Source organism: Falco naumanni, chromosome 1, assembly GCF_017639655.2.
Source record: "Falco naumanni isolate bFalNau1 chromosome 1, bFalNau1.pat, whole genome shotgun sequence".
NCBI lineage: Eukaryota > Metazoa > Chordata > Aves > Falconiformes > Falconidae > Falco > Falco naumanni.
Genome location: NC_054054.1, coordinates 17,374,689 through 17,389,700, shown reverse-complemented (window position 1 = coordinate 17,389,700; position 15,012 = coordinate 17,374,689). Strand labels below are relative to the sequence as shown.

General features: G+C 43.8%; 1 protein-coding gene across 1 annotated transcript; it reads right to left on the bottom strand.

Moving 5' to 3' along the window:
- Positions 1-5,270: 5,270 nt before the first annotated feature.
- COQ2 (coenzyme Q2, polyprenyltransferase) lies at positions 5,271-13,500 on the bottom strand. Its single transcript, XM_040582786.1, is given in 8 exon segments — positions 5,271-5,797; positions 8,497-8,685; positions 9,132-9,265; positions 10,146-10,231; positions 10,458-10,579; positions 12,659-12,825; positions 13,271-13,370; positions 13,372-13,500. Coding segments are annotated over 8 exon segments (1,068 nt in total). The 5' UTR covers positions 13,486-13,500; the 3' UTR covers positions 5,271-5,641.
- Positions 13,501-15,012: the final 1,512 nt, after the last annotated feature.

Genomic DNA, 15,012 nt, shown 5'->3' with positions numbered 1-15,012 from the left:
TATATATTTAGTATCTGATCATTAGAAAAATATGCATAATGATTAGTGAACTCTCTATGATCACTAGTGAAAGATGTAGCTTAGATAAAATACAATCATCACTGAAGACACAGAGCATCCTTCCTTGCTTAGAAGCAGGTAGTCAAGGCCATGAAACCAGATATATGGCCCAGTTTGCAAACCGGTGGTTAAAATCAAGTAGATACAGGGAACTCCGTTGGTTCCTCCCTGTCCTGGTTTCAGCTGGGATGGAATTAACTTTCTTCTTAGTGGCTAGTACAGTGCTGTGTTTTGGCTCTGATGTGAGAACAATGTTGATAATGCACTGATGGTTTTAGTTGTTGCTGGGTAATGTTATATACTAAGTCAATAATTTTTTGGTTTCTTGGGCCTTGCCAGCCAGAGGGCTGGAGGGGCACAAGAAGTTGGGAGGGGACACAGCCAGGACAGGTGACATGAACTAGCCAAAGAGGTATTCCATACCATGGGACATCATGCTAGGTATATAAACTTGGGGGGATCATTGCCTGGGGACTGGCTGGCCGGGTGGTGAGCAGCTGTGCTGTGCATCACTTGTTTTCCTTTCTCCCTGTTCCTTTGGATTTTATCCTTTCCCCCACCTTTCCATTATAATTGTTATTCTTCTTCTTATTGTTGTTCTTACCTTTTTATTCTGTTTAAATTATTAAATTGTTCTTATCTCAACCCTTGTTTCCAATTCTCCTTCCCACCCCTCCAGGTGTGGGGGAGTGGACAAGCGGCTGCGTGGTGCTTGGTTGCCAGCCGGGCTTAAACCATGACACTGGCCAGGCTTCGGTGGGATCTAAGAGAGTGAAACCAGATGCTTCTGCATTTTAAATTATGTGAGCTTGTTTATTCAACAGCATAAAAGCTCTTACAGCGACTTTGGAGACCTCACCTGCAAGCAGATGCACTGCGTAGGACCTCCCAATTGTTGGGAAAGGTTCGCCAAATCCTCGCTGTAACCAGGGCTCCCCAGTAACTGTGGATCTGGGTGATGGTGAAGTATTAGAGCAATTGCTGACATGTCTTTCTAAACTACTATAGTCTGTCATATGCAGTAGTGATTAGGTGCATTGCCTTGTCTTGTTTTATTCTTGCTGTATTACTTCACTTACTATTTTATTGTTTTAAAGTGAAGATCAGTTCACTTCTTTACCTTGGTGTCTGTATCCTTGGTGCTGACCCCATCTATTGGCAAAACACGCTTACCCTGATAACCTCTTATGGTGGCTTCCTATGTGTTTCAAGTCCAGTTTGCTGAATCACATTCTGATTATCCTGGCATAAATAAATCTGCACTGAGCAGCTCGAACTCTTGAGGGAAACTTCTTGGTCCCCCTCTGCTCTGCCACGGATTTCTTGAGCAAGGTCTGAAGGCAGCAGATACAACAATCACTGCCTTTGCACCTACTCCGTAGTGGATGGCTTCCTTGCGCAGATGTTCCAACGTCTCAGAGGACCCCTGACAGCTCAACTGGTTGCCAGGTCATGCTGGTGGCAGGCCACCTGTGGAGAGTACCCTCACCAGATGAAGCGCCAGCAAGCGACGAACCTGTGGGTGCCAAAGTTGAGCAACCCCGTCTTAATCAACTTTTTGCCTGGGAGAGGAGGTATGCACCGTGACACCGGACATCCCGCCTGTCCTTTTCCCTGCCAAAAGCAACCTCAGCCCCATCAGCCTCACGGATGACCTGCGCTCATGCAGCCTTGGCTTTCTGCCCTGGCTCTTGCCCTCATGCAGGAAGGAGACAGGAGACCTCCCAGCTCCTCTGCCTGACAGGTAACGGTCAGCGTGACACTTCTTCCAGTGACCTGCCAAATCTTCCATTTTTTGCACTACTGCACCCACTGTGTGGTGTCATGCATGCAGAAGTCAGGGGAAAAAGAAAAGCATCGTGCAAATTCTTTAAGGTCCCTTCCAATCAATGCTTAAATAAAGCAGAACAGTAATGCAGGTATTGCCAAAACATATATTATGGTATACATAAAGCCTGTGCTTTCCTTCATTTTTCTCTCAAATACTTTTATTTCCATTTATGTGTTTCCTGAAAAAGTGATTAATAGCGTGACAGCATTCGATGGAAAATAAACTCTGATGAAGCCAGGAAATATATGGCCATGCTACAGCAAGACAGCCAACACAAAATGCACATAGGTCTTTCTATTAAGCAACCACTTCACATTCTCGAAGTTTCTCCTCAAAACAGTCCCCCGTTCTGTGCATGTGCTGTTGCCTGTAGGGTTAACTTGAAGATAAAATTATTTCCCTTCAATATACTTTTCATTCAGAGCTGAACAATACTTTGACACCAGTCCAAGAAAACAAACAAAAGTACTGTGGAATGGCATGCAGTTTCTTTCCCCCGGCCCTCTCAGCTTGTTACTAACTTGGTTCTGTTCCTTTATGCAGTTGAAGCAACATATTTTATATTAAGCGTTTCTCCTCTTTACCTGTCATATCCAAGAAGCTCTGCAATTTGGAGGAAGTGCTAGTGTGAACATTTAGGGGTGGGTTTGGTTTTCTTTTATTCTTCATTAGGGTAAGGATTTCCACTCACTCTTCCAGAAATTAAAGCTGTATTTTTAAAAGTTTGAACTTGGCATTTGAACAGTATTTTTCATTGTTGGTTTTGTTTTGTTTTTTATTTATATCAGACCTCTTCCTGCTTAGCTCAGACAAAACCATGTGTGTACAGCTGCCTGGCCAGGGATAAGGGGAGGGTGGTTTTATTTTTAACCACCACCATCCAGGAAAAGAAAAGTGCTGTAAAACCAGCGAGGTTTTTTGCTATTTCCTTTGTAATTCTGGTACTGTACCTAGCACACACCGTGTTAAAATTTGCTCTGGCCTTTTGCCTTCATCACAAACTACAGGGAGGCACTGCAGGGAACTCCCCCCCCCCCCCCCATACGCCAAGAGCCTTCAGCTAATACTGAAACTTCACATTATCCATGGCCGGTTAACAGCCGCATTTTTTCTTGTTAGCTTTGTCTTGAAGCTTAAACAGATCTCTCCTGATATTTGCACTGTGATGTGTTTAGAAACTAATGGCCCTTTCCCTGCTTTTACCAAAAGGAAAAAAAAAAAAAAAGCAGTACCCACAAAATATATTCTCCTGCTTCTGTTTACCAGTCCTTCCTCACAGTGGTTGTGCTTTCAGCTAACCACAATGCCATGCTGGTACAGGCGATGGGTTATCTTGACTTTCAGCCAGCTTTTTAGTGACTCCTGGCCACAGGATGCTCTGATCTTTCCACAAACTGACACACCTTTCTGACTTTGAGCCAAGCCCCCTCTTTGTTCCCAAGCCAGGCTACCAGTGGCCGTCACTATGCTTGACCTACTGACCTGGTGACCTCCTGCAGCCGGACTGCCTTCCAGCCACGCTGGCTGTCCCATGCCCTCTGTCCCATGCTGTCTGCACACCACAGCTCCTGAGCTAGGTGCCTGCAGTGCACACTTTCCTGAAATTAGAGGGAGAGAAAAATCTGACCTGCTTACATTCATGATACCACATTTACCAAGAAATATACAAATAGCAAAATGCAGGGACATTTGCCTTGGATGACCTTATGGTGAATCCCTCCCCCTGGCAAAGGCAAGTATGATAGCTCCTGTGTGCCACTGCCCCAAGAGGGCTTCTGAGTCAAAAATCCATCCCCACTCTGAAGGGCAGCCAATGCCTTGGGAACCCCTCCCCGTACCTCTGCAGGACTCTAAATACATACCGCTACTCCTGGGCAACAAGCTGGTGTTGTTCTGATGTACTTTTCTATGAAGTGCAATGGGAGCACAAAAAGGCAAGTGTTTGTGTTGGTTACGGAGTCTTCTGTTTCACCAAGCATCTGCTGGCATTTCACGTTGCTTTTGCAAGGCACATTTGACCTTCCTGCTGCCTCCAAAAGCATTTGTTATCTCAAGAGCCTGTGGAGGAACATTGGAAAAGGAAGGGGAGGAGAAATGCAACATTTGGCGTTGGAGGAGAATCTTCCAGCAGACGTTGCTTATTTGTGCAAAAGCACACTAGCTAATAATGAAGCTGTTGCTCAGAAATAGGTATATTTGAGAATTTTTTAACAGACTGTATCTAAATACAGCAGATAAGAGTCTTTCTGAAGATTTGGAATAGAATAGCTTGGGAATGGAAGGAGAAGATATGTGTATGTACCTGCCAGCAGATACAAACAGGGTTTTAGCTAGAAAGCAGTTCAGCCTTTGTCTCTTTTGCACTTAAAAACACACTTACTTCTGTGTTTTAATCGCAAAATGCTCAAGCAGATAACTCAGTATCTGCTCAGTATTATAGCCTAGAACCTAAACCTTTCTTCAGTTTTCAGGCAATGAACCTAAAATACAGCTATGGTATATCTTTGTAAAATGCATTTCCAGATGAGTTTGGAAACACTCCACAGAAAACATGCAATAATTTTCAAAAAAGATCTGCTGTGACCAAAGCCACTGACTCATCATATGTTTTCTCATTTCCCTGCAACAGGAACTTCTTCACCGGTTCACCATCATCAGTAACGCAAAACTAGTTAGCGAACCCTGAACACACAGCTCTGGACTGCAATGTCTCTCAGACATATAGGTTTAAATAACCTTAAAATATGATACCCATCTTCAGAGTCAGAGCAGTACGCAGCCTAGTTTTTGATGCGACTGCACAGTTGTGCCCCACCACTCAAGGAGCAGAGCAGACATCAGGAAGGGTTGTTGGAATACCATAACGAGTTTGGCAACCACCAAACCACAGCCCCACAGGCAGGCATATGCAAAGCTACCTGTGGAGAAAACTGTGTTTGCATTGCCTACCAGTATGTAAACTGAAGTCAACTCCACCGTATCATTTTCGTAGAACAGGCGTGTCTGCTGCACCTTCCACAGAAATTAGTTACAGAATGTGCCACAGAAGATCTTTGACACCATGAGTCTAAGAAAAGGTTAACTACTGTGCAAATCATGTAACTGAGAGAGCATAAGCCAGTCAAAAACATGAATGGTTTGGAGCAATGTAATGGTTAGCTTGTAGTTGATATTTTTATTGTTTATAGGCAGCCTCCTATAAAAAAGCTCTTCCTGTAAGGCTACAAATAAAACCAGTTGGCATGTTAAAATGTATAGAATTAACAAATAAAAATTGAAAAATTAGGATCACTTTGCATTGTTACTGCAATTTTTTCACTCAACAAGCTCCAACTCAAACTGACAATCATTCATGTAATAAATCAGAACACCAAACATGTACAGTCAGATTTTATTTACATCCTGAAATCACTCTGCATTTTCCCACATGCTGTCACTAAGAGACATCTGTTTTGTATAAAATCTTGGTCTTACAGTCCCGAGAGCTTGACAGAAGTTTGCTTGTACTACGCAGGACCACCAGAGCAGCTGCACTTGTTGAAGCTTCTACGGCGGTTGAAGTCATTTAAGGATAATCAAAACTTATATTGTAGAATAATTTAATTTGCATGCTTTTAGAAACAAGAATGTTTTCACCAGCTTTTACAAATAAACAGTATAAAGCAGCTATATTTATGTTAAAAACATTTTCCTTCTTACAGTACTTACATTTTAGCTGGACTGAAATATCAGTATTTATAGCAATTTCAACTACCTGTCTTCTAAAGACTCTTCTACATTTTTAATGTCTTTTTGTTTCCACAGATTTCCAAGCACAATCCCTATGAAGAGCAGAATGCCTACAGTACGATTTGAAGCAAATTTCTTCCAACAGTCTTCAGGTTTGTCTATGTCCAAACTGTAAATCTGCAGAAGCACAGTATAACATTATAGCATTATTATTCTACAGACTCATAAATATTTGACACATCACAAAAAGACACCAAATGGTTTGTAACTTCAAAAACTGAATCTCAAATTCTAAAGCATACCGTTGTCTCCACAAGAAACCGGAACAGTCTGTGCTTACAAAGGATTTTTTGCGTAACTGGCATCTATGTTTACTTGGCAGTTTTATTCAACATACTGCAGAAAAGTCAAGGATCATACATGAACCTGATTCCTGGACCCTCTCAAAGAAGGACCATATAAACAGCCTGGATACTGGTGTGTCTGGTTTCACATTTTAAAATGTAAAAATATCTGGGCATGTAAATAAGTCCTTTTGAGATCTTCCTCAGTAGCTTGCCACATAATTCCACACTGGGAACTTCAAATAAAAATAACCGCCCCCCCCCCAAACCTGCCTGCACCTTTAAATCTCTGCTGCCAGGTGTTGCTCTGTGTTTAAGTAAAGACAAGGCACTGTAGAGCCAGCAGTGAATCAAGCCAACTGGAATGCACAGGAAGGTGCCCAGCCCTGCCTCATCACACAGTGCCGGTGTAGTCCAGTCACTCTTAGCCATGTCTGTTCAACCCTCTTGCAAAAAAAGAACCAGGACACCTGTAACAACGGCTAGAAGCAAAGCTTGCCCAGCAGCTTGGCAGCTGTCTGCTGTGAGTCACAACTAAAGGTGAAAAAACCCCACACAGTACAACAAGAGCAAAATTACCGGACAAATATTCCCAGAAACAAAACTTGGTGCAAAAGTCTCGAAAAGGATGGCAAGAGGAAATGTTAAGCAAAATAAATGAAAGAAATACCCCGCCAAAACCTCAAACCCTGCAACTCAGCCTTTGAAGAAGTCAGAATATATCAGACTAATCGAAGTGAAACTTTTGCTAGGAAATCTGTTCTTCTGCCATTTGCAGCTGTAGAGAGGTGACGGGGCTAGGTTCTGATCAAATAATCTGAAAATTGTCTACAAGCTTCTAAAACATGTTATCCACGCCCTTGAAAACGTGCCAGCCCCTCAAGCACAGGGAACTGAAACCACTGAACTGAACTGAGAAATAAAACCCAAGAGCAGCCAAACCATGAGATATATCTTCAGAAATGCAAAGCAAATACAAGATGTTATTTTTCTACCACTGAACTTCTTGAGTGGGATAGAAATTTGACAAGTTCATGACCCAAATTCCTCTGTCTCAGGCACAAATCCAATCAATTCAGGAAAACCTAACCCTCATGAGGCTTACTCAGCTTTCTAAACTCAGTTAGGTAAGCACACTCAGAAATCTAGATCAAAAAGCATGACAACGTTTAGAAGGCATGAATATTAAAATAGTCACTCAAAAGGAAAGTACTCTGTGGTACACAGAACAACACTGCTCTCGTGACTTTGGCAATCTAGAAAATTTGTGTACACTCTTCACCATTTACATTCAATAGGTCTGCATTCTCATTTATAAACCCCCTCCCCTGCAGGGAATTGTGCCAAAACTACAAGGTAAAGCCTCTCTGACAATTCAAACTGTACATGATTATGTAGCGGAACATAGTACTCTTTCACTCATAAATCTCCAAGAACAACCGCTATGAAAAGCAGTGGCTGACAAGTACCAGACTACACCATCATAAGAATTCTCTTACCCAGAGGTTTGTTAATATCCATCACCTGCACAAGCTCCCCCCATTAAAGTGCAATGTAAGTCTAATGTGCTTTACAAAGTTGCATGTTAACCACACACTTAACTTCTCAGACTATTGACGGTTTTACTACTTGCTCAAACCTCTTTGCTATCACTCACCTATCAAGACCAGCAATTTTCATACAGAATGACCTGTCACTGAAAGGCTGGGCAACACAGTTGCTACGATTCAGAAAGAACAGGGTAACAAGATCGTGCGTGTTTCCTTTACTGACACAGTTGATTTCTTTCTTTCTGCTATTCATTAAGATTTCTAAATTAACACAAGACTGAACTGGATTGTTCTCTGCTATAAAAAGAACTGTGAATTAGAACAGTCGATTACCATGAAATTATAATATTAACATCTGCTACAGGTGGTAGTGAACAAGCCACAGAAAATTTTGTTAAACTGTCAGATCACAGACTGAAGCTCCAGACCACAGTACTGTATAATTATTTAGATGTAAAATTAACCGCCTCTGAGAGACAGAACATGCAATATTCGTATTCATATAGCTACTGTATAGCTGTGTCCTTGATAGTGTAGACCACAAAATCTTTTAAAGCAAGTGAACAATCATAACATACATCAATTGCTGTCTCAGATCATATGTGCCAGACATTGCAAGAGCTGCATCAGAAGAGTAAAAACTGCACAATCTTGCAGGACATGGAGGAGGATCTAGCTGCAGCTGCTACTGGAAGCAAGAAGAAAACTGCTCCCTTGAGATCACAGCTTAACGTGAGGCAGTTCTTTTGGACAGGAACAGACTGAAAACCAGTGCTCTACAGTATGTGGACCACTGGAGGTCTCTCCAAACAAAAGGTCTGCGAAAGGCACTTAAAAGAAGCAATCTTATTGTCAAAAGACTTCAGTTCTCTTTACAGGGTTATTTTTTTTAAGTAGTTGGCAAATTGATGGGGGTAGAAAATCACTACAATTTCTTATCAAGAATTTTCACATGGAAAAAGTATAAATAAATCCATCAAACCTGGTGCACTAGGTGAGCACCTATGGCAGCCACAGCTGAGTAATACGGGAATGTCTGGTTACAATTCATTCCTGCCACGCACAAACTCAGGAGCATTGCAAGGCTGAAGCCACTGAGCCACTGCTTCGTATCCTCCTTGAACTGCAAGGCTGTTGACTTCACACCAATAATGATATCATCCCTCTTATCCTGGAATGGAAGGATGAATTAGTAAAAAATCCACAATCCAACTGCCAGTTCATAAGGAAAACAAAAAGGGCTTTGCTTAAGTTTCCAACATTTCTTATTAGGAAACCAATTTAAGCCCATTTGTAGGTCTCTAAATTAAAACTTAATTTAGGAGGTTGGTCCTTAAAGCTGCTTTAGTAGCTAAGAGCCAATACCAATACCAAAGTTATTTACACAATGCAAATGCATAGGCACATAAAGTTCATTATACTTCCAGCTTTCTGTCTGGTATGTAAAACATTTGCAAACAGCAATAAAAGGTCCAGGGGCTGGGGTTTCCTTGATGCTGTTTTAGCTCAGCTGAGGGTGAAGAGCGGCAGCGGGTTAGTACTGCTGCTTGACAACAAAGTTGTAAATTAAACACACAAACATACACAGACACTTGAAATTTCCCACTGTTACTCTACCTGGTGTGCATATATAGTATCGTATAGCAGCGTCCACATTACTCCAGCTAAGTACAAGGGCAAACACACAGACCACTCACATGACCCTTTGATGGCAGACCAGCCAAGAAGGGCTCCCCAATTAAATGTAAGCCCTAAAAACATAAAGAGAGTAAAAAAAAAAAAGTTACAAGATTGCCAGGAGCAATCGGAATTACACGTATAGAAATAAATATTGTTTGAGTGTTCATCAGCAGCTTTTTATAAAATACTGGCATCTCTATTTTTCTACCACTTATTTTCAGGCAGGTAATAAATTCAAGTATTTGACATTATATACTATGGACCTACAAGAAGAAATGGTTACAGTCACACGTTTTTCCCTCAGTTTAAATTTGGTTTCATTAGCATAGGGAAATATTTGCACAGAACTATGCCAGTGTACTCAAACAACGGGTCTAAAGTTAAAATGCTTAGATGTCAGTAAAACAAAAGATGTCAGTATAACTGACTGCAAGAGTGCACAGCAGCCTACTATGGTACTTCAAGTCTGAAAATGACAATGTTGGCTGAAAAAGCTGAAGGCAGCTGGAATGTGAAGGCTAAGATACAAAGATATGTTTTAGTAGCTCATCCTGAAATACAAGCACCATCCATTTCTGCACGGGAGGTACTTTAGAGGTTGAAGACTGAAATGCAGGACAAATGTATGCTTAACAAAGATTTCAAGAGCACCCTGAAACTAAAGCTGATTCTCAAATGACAAATACTTCTTTCCTTCCTCCCTTTCTCCCTCCCTTCATTTTGCCAAAGGAAGGAACTGATTTTTAACAAAGAAAATCCCTAACCCAAACATCAACTCTTGTGTTATAAATTCTTTTAAGAAGCTTCTGGCACAACAAACCTTTGTTTATAAGGTAATTTTACTTTAATAAAAAGTTATAAAAAATCAGATTGCTTTCTTCAAGTAATTGAAAAAGTTCAATTACTTATTTGTAGAAGAAGAAAAAAATAGTAAAAATATTTCCAGCTTACCCAAAACTAACTGCGGCCAGTATGTTATTCTCTTCATCAGAGGGTAGGTGATCACGAGAGACAAAGAGGCTGCCCCCAGAATGATACTGTAAAAAGTACCAAGACGTTTATTGTTCGCCAGTCTAAAGATCACAAGATACTGTGCAGCATTACAGGAGCCATACATACTACTGAACTAATTCTTTTACCGTTAAACACAATTCCATGTCTAACAGCCTCCTCTGTCTGCACCCAACACCTTTTCTGTTGAAAATCTGTGCTTAACTCTGGACCCATAATAAAATTTTAAATAAAAGGTAACTCATACATCACCTATAGTAGTTCAGACACAGGAGCACACAAAGCGCCAAGCTAAGCTGTCCCCCAAGAAAAATGAAGGACTGAAAAATGGAGATTTCTCCAGCTGCCAGGGGCCTACTTGCAGTCCTCGCAACCTAAAAATTGAAATAATCATATTAATACCAAATCCAACATAAAACATTCTAATGTATCTTAAAATGAGAAGTCACACCATTGGCATATAAGCACAAAAATAAACAGAAACAGGTCACAGAATGTATGAGATGGGGTTCCTTCAATGATACAAACCTAGCATGCCACCATGGTCATGAGCTGTTATTTCTAAGCAGCAGCACTCATAATAGAAGCATGTAGGCTTTAAAAACTAGAGCAGAAATAAAGCGCCAATTGTGTGCAATGAGGCTGATTAGAAACACTGCAGATATCTCATATTGAAATTTTATTACTTTAGGGGAAAAAAAAAAAAAAATCAGACCTAAAAAGTTGTGAGCTAACTATCCCAAATTTGAGCAGTTCTTCTGTGTTTAAACGCACTGAAGTGATTATCATGCAAAATACCATAAAGTTGCAGGGCTCCTCTAGCACGCGTAACCATAGTTAATAACCATGAGAGGACAATTAATTTAATCCTAGTTGGGATACAATAGATTTTACAAAATACGTCTGGAACAGAAAATCATACGAGGCTAGCTGAAGGAAGAAAAAAATATCAGAAAAAAAAGTTAATTTGCAATGTATGCTGAGTTACTTGCCAAAGGTGACCACTGCCAAAGGAAAAAAAAAAGACAAAAGTTTTGCACGTTGATGAAAATGGTGTAAAGTCCATTCAAAGAAGTTCGAAAGCCAACTTTTTATAGAATGCTACATATGTATAAAGTGTTCTGCATATGCTTTAATAATGTGAATGTAAATAAACTCTTTTAGTTTGTTCTCCGCCCCCCATTCAGGTTATGTTAAACGTCAAACACTGCTTCTGCAGGTTAAACATGCCTTTAATGTATTTGCGAGCAATTCCACTGCACATCATAACCAAACACAGGATGTTCCATTTAAAGAAAAGAAAACATTTACCAAATAATCTGTAACATAAAATCTAAACTCCCAAACCACCATCACCAACACAAGCCAACACCCTGCTGTTGGTCTGGCCTCTATCGCACTTGTTTTGAAGATACCCTCTTAAGGTACGTAAGAAAGAGCTGCAATGAGAATTTTTAAAACTTTGTATCTAACCACATCCCATCAATGCATAAAGGAATTCATTCCATTGAAAACGCCACCTTACTAATCACACCCACCCCACCCTGTCAAATACTTTTAGCGTATGTAGATGTTGATAACCTCTGAACCCTAAACCATGCAAAGCTGCCACAAAACCTGTACTGATCCATTGCCTTCCCAACTGCACAAATACAACAGAGCTGTAAGAACTTCACGTATTGGACTGGCTCATTAACCTGTCTCTTGCCAGCACCAAAAACCAAACCCCAAAACCAGAGGAATAATATAGGAACAGAAAACAAGACAAACAAACAGTGACGCATCACCAGGATGCTCCCCCTCCAAGCCTGCACCTGTGCACATTCCAACATCTGACGCGGGGCACTGCCTTCTGCTCATTTCCCTCTTCTGAACAAAAAGGAGATGAAAAATACAACATAACAGAAGAGGATTAGCTGAGGGTTGGGCATGATACACTTAACAGCCATGAGGAAATTAACAATATTCAAGAAAAACCTGCTCCTGAAAATTAAAAAAAAATTAAAATACGTGGTTCTTGGGTAGATTGCAACTACCAAGTGTAGCAAAAAAGTGTTATTCTGCTCTGCCATGCAAAGCAAAGTTGAAAAATAAACTTGCTCAAGTACTATGTACAGCTGACAACAAATAATTGTTGACAATTGCTGACAAAAATTGTTGAAAAAAATAATTATCTTACACAGAGGTTAATACTCTAGAAGACTTATTATAGTCCTAGACAGAGAAATGTTATACAAAATAAACAGATTTCTACTATTCTAGGAGGAAACATAGACAAATTAATTGCATGCATATCTGACAGAAACACGGAGGAATTTCTGAGCCTGGAGCCTGAAGCCCTTGCACTCAGCAAGGGCCCACCGGTGATGCTGGAAATGAGCAGACATTGACTTGGTTAATCAACCGGCAAACCACTTCCTGAGGTCCCTGCAAGCCCACGGCGGTTTCTCTACCTTTTTGTCATAGTCGCGATCCCACATGTCATTGATGGTGCAACCGGCTCCGCGCATCAGCACCGCCCCGACACCGAACAGGGCCAGCATGTGCCAGTCCGGCAGGCAGCCCGGCCCCGCCGCCAAGGCGATGCTCCAGGTGCACGGCAGGTACAGCAGCCACGTCCCTGAGGGGGGACACAACCCGGGTGGGGCGAGGCGGGCAACGACAGGGGGGGGGACACGACACACAACCCGGGTGGGGCGAGGGGGGCAACGAGAGGGGGCTGGAATGGGGGTGGGGGGGACAAAGCAGCCTGGCTCAGCCACCAAGGCGATGCTCCAGGTGCACGACAGGTACCGCAGCCACGTCCCTGAGGGGGGACACAACCCGGGTGGGGCGAGGGGGGCAACGAGAGGTGGGGGGGCACGGGGCAGAGGGCAGCTCGCTGCCGAGCGACGGCACGGCCGAACCGACGCGCTCTCTGGCGAACCGCTCTGCCCGAGCCCAGCGAGCGTGTGGCCGGGGAGCGGTGCGACGGCCACCGCCACCGGACCCCCCGGTTCTCGCCCGCTGGCGCCTGCATCGCCATGGTTACCGCGTCGCCACGGCTATGGCGCCGCCCCGCTCACCGGTGGGCTGGTGCAGCCGCATGAGGCGCAAGTAGGGCCGCAGCGGGCCCGGCGCGGCGCGAACCAGCTCGGCCGCCGAAAAGCTGAGCGGCCGCGGGGGGCCCCGGCGGCGCGGAGGGGCGGCGCAGCGGCGGGGCGGCGGCGGCGGCGCGGGGCAGGCGGGCGGCGCGGAGGCCGGGGGCGCCCCGGCAGAGCCGCGCCAGCAGCGCCGCCATCTTGCCGCCGCGCGGCCGCGCTTCCGGCGGGGCGGTGTCACGTGGCGCCGCGCATGCGCAGCGTCCCCCTCGCTGCCGGGGCCGCGGCGCCGGGGGTCCCCGCTCCCTGTCCCCGGGGCGGGCAGGCGCCGCCCCTCGCCCGGCTGGCGTGTGCGGGCCGCTGCCTCGCTCCCGGGAGCCGAAACTGCGGGCGAGGCGGGGCGGCGGCCGCTCCCCGTAGGCCGCAGGGCGCGGCCCTGGGGGCGGCAGCCGCGTCACCGGCAGCCGCGTCACCGGCCGTGGGCGTCCAGCAGCGCGCACTGACGGCGCGCCCCAGCGCCACCGACGGCTGAACAGCCGGGCAAAACCCGCACAGGTTTAGTAACTCTCTAGTCTCCACTTAGGGTAGCTCAGCATCTCGCTGACAGCGTGTGTGCTGGTGTTACTGCTAAATTTCTTCAGCCTTGCATGCTATTTGCCGAAATCCCAGAAGTGACTGTATGTCATCAAACATGCCATCTACAAGACATAGGTGTTCATACGTCAGCATGTGTCTCATCACCCAATCCTCTCCAGACTGCTGTTAATAAAAATTTCTGACTTCGTGTACAGCCTTCGGATCTCTGTCATCGTTCACTCAGCCCTCCCACCGTCTTACGCGAGTTACTGCATAAACCTGGCAGGGAGGGGAGCTCTGGACAGGGCCCTGAAAACTTTGTCTTGCACGGCATTGTTTCAGTGATAAAATATCCCCACATTTGCTGCTGAAATACTTATTGGAGAATTCAGTGGCTCCGCAGCATTATCACTTCTGCCTTAGTTTTACACTTCCTTCACCTTGAACAACTGACAAAAACCCAAAGGGAATTAAAAAAACCCAACATGGTAAGTGACTTTGGCATTTTTCCATTCGCTGTTACAATGAGTGCTCTGCAGCAGTAAAACCATTCCCACAGGACCATAAAAGAAACAGTTGCTCAACTCTAATAAAGTGTAACTAATACTTTCTTTTGTGACCTTGGCTTTCTCACAATGAGGGTGTCAGTCGTGGAGGACTTTATTTCGGTACAGATGAGTGTCCAAACCACATGTGGACAGTGCATCCTGGAGGGCAGCAAGCAAGTCCCTGCAACGCCTGCCCACAGCCTTTCTTTTCTGCTGTCTCTGGGAATTCCAGTTTTACCAGGTGGGTGCTCCTGAGCAGACACTGTGGGTGTGTTGGTGGTTTTTGTTTTTTTTTTAATGTGTGATGTGGTGAGCAAACTCTGGACCACCTGCAGACAATTTTAAAGGAGCTCATGAAAGTAAAGCAGAAAAGCAAACTGTCACTAATTTATATTCATTATAAAGTGGTCTGGCCCCTCACTTTAAAAAAAAAAAAATAGAGAATAGCACATTTCAGACTTCAGAAAATCACCAAAAGCTATCAAGACCCCACTGTCTTGTTTGAGACATATCTGAGTGGCTAATCAAATTGCCCCTGATTCTAAAGGATTATCAGTTTCCTTACTTTCACATATGTTAAATGATCCCCTGTATAAAGGTGTC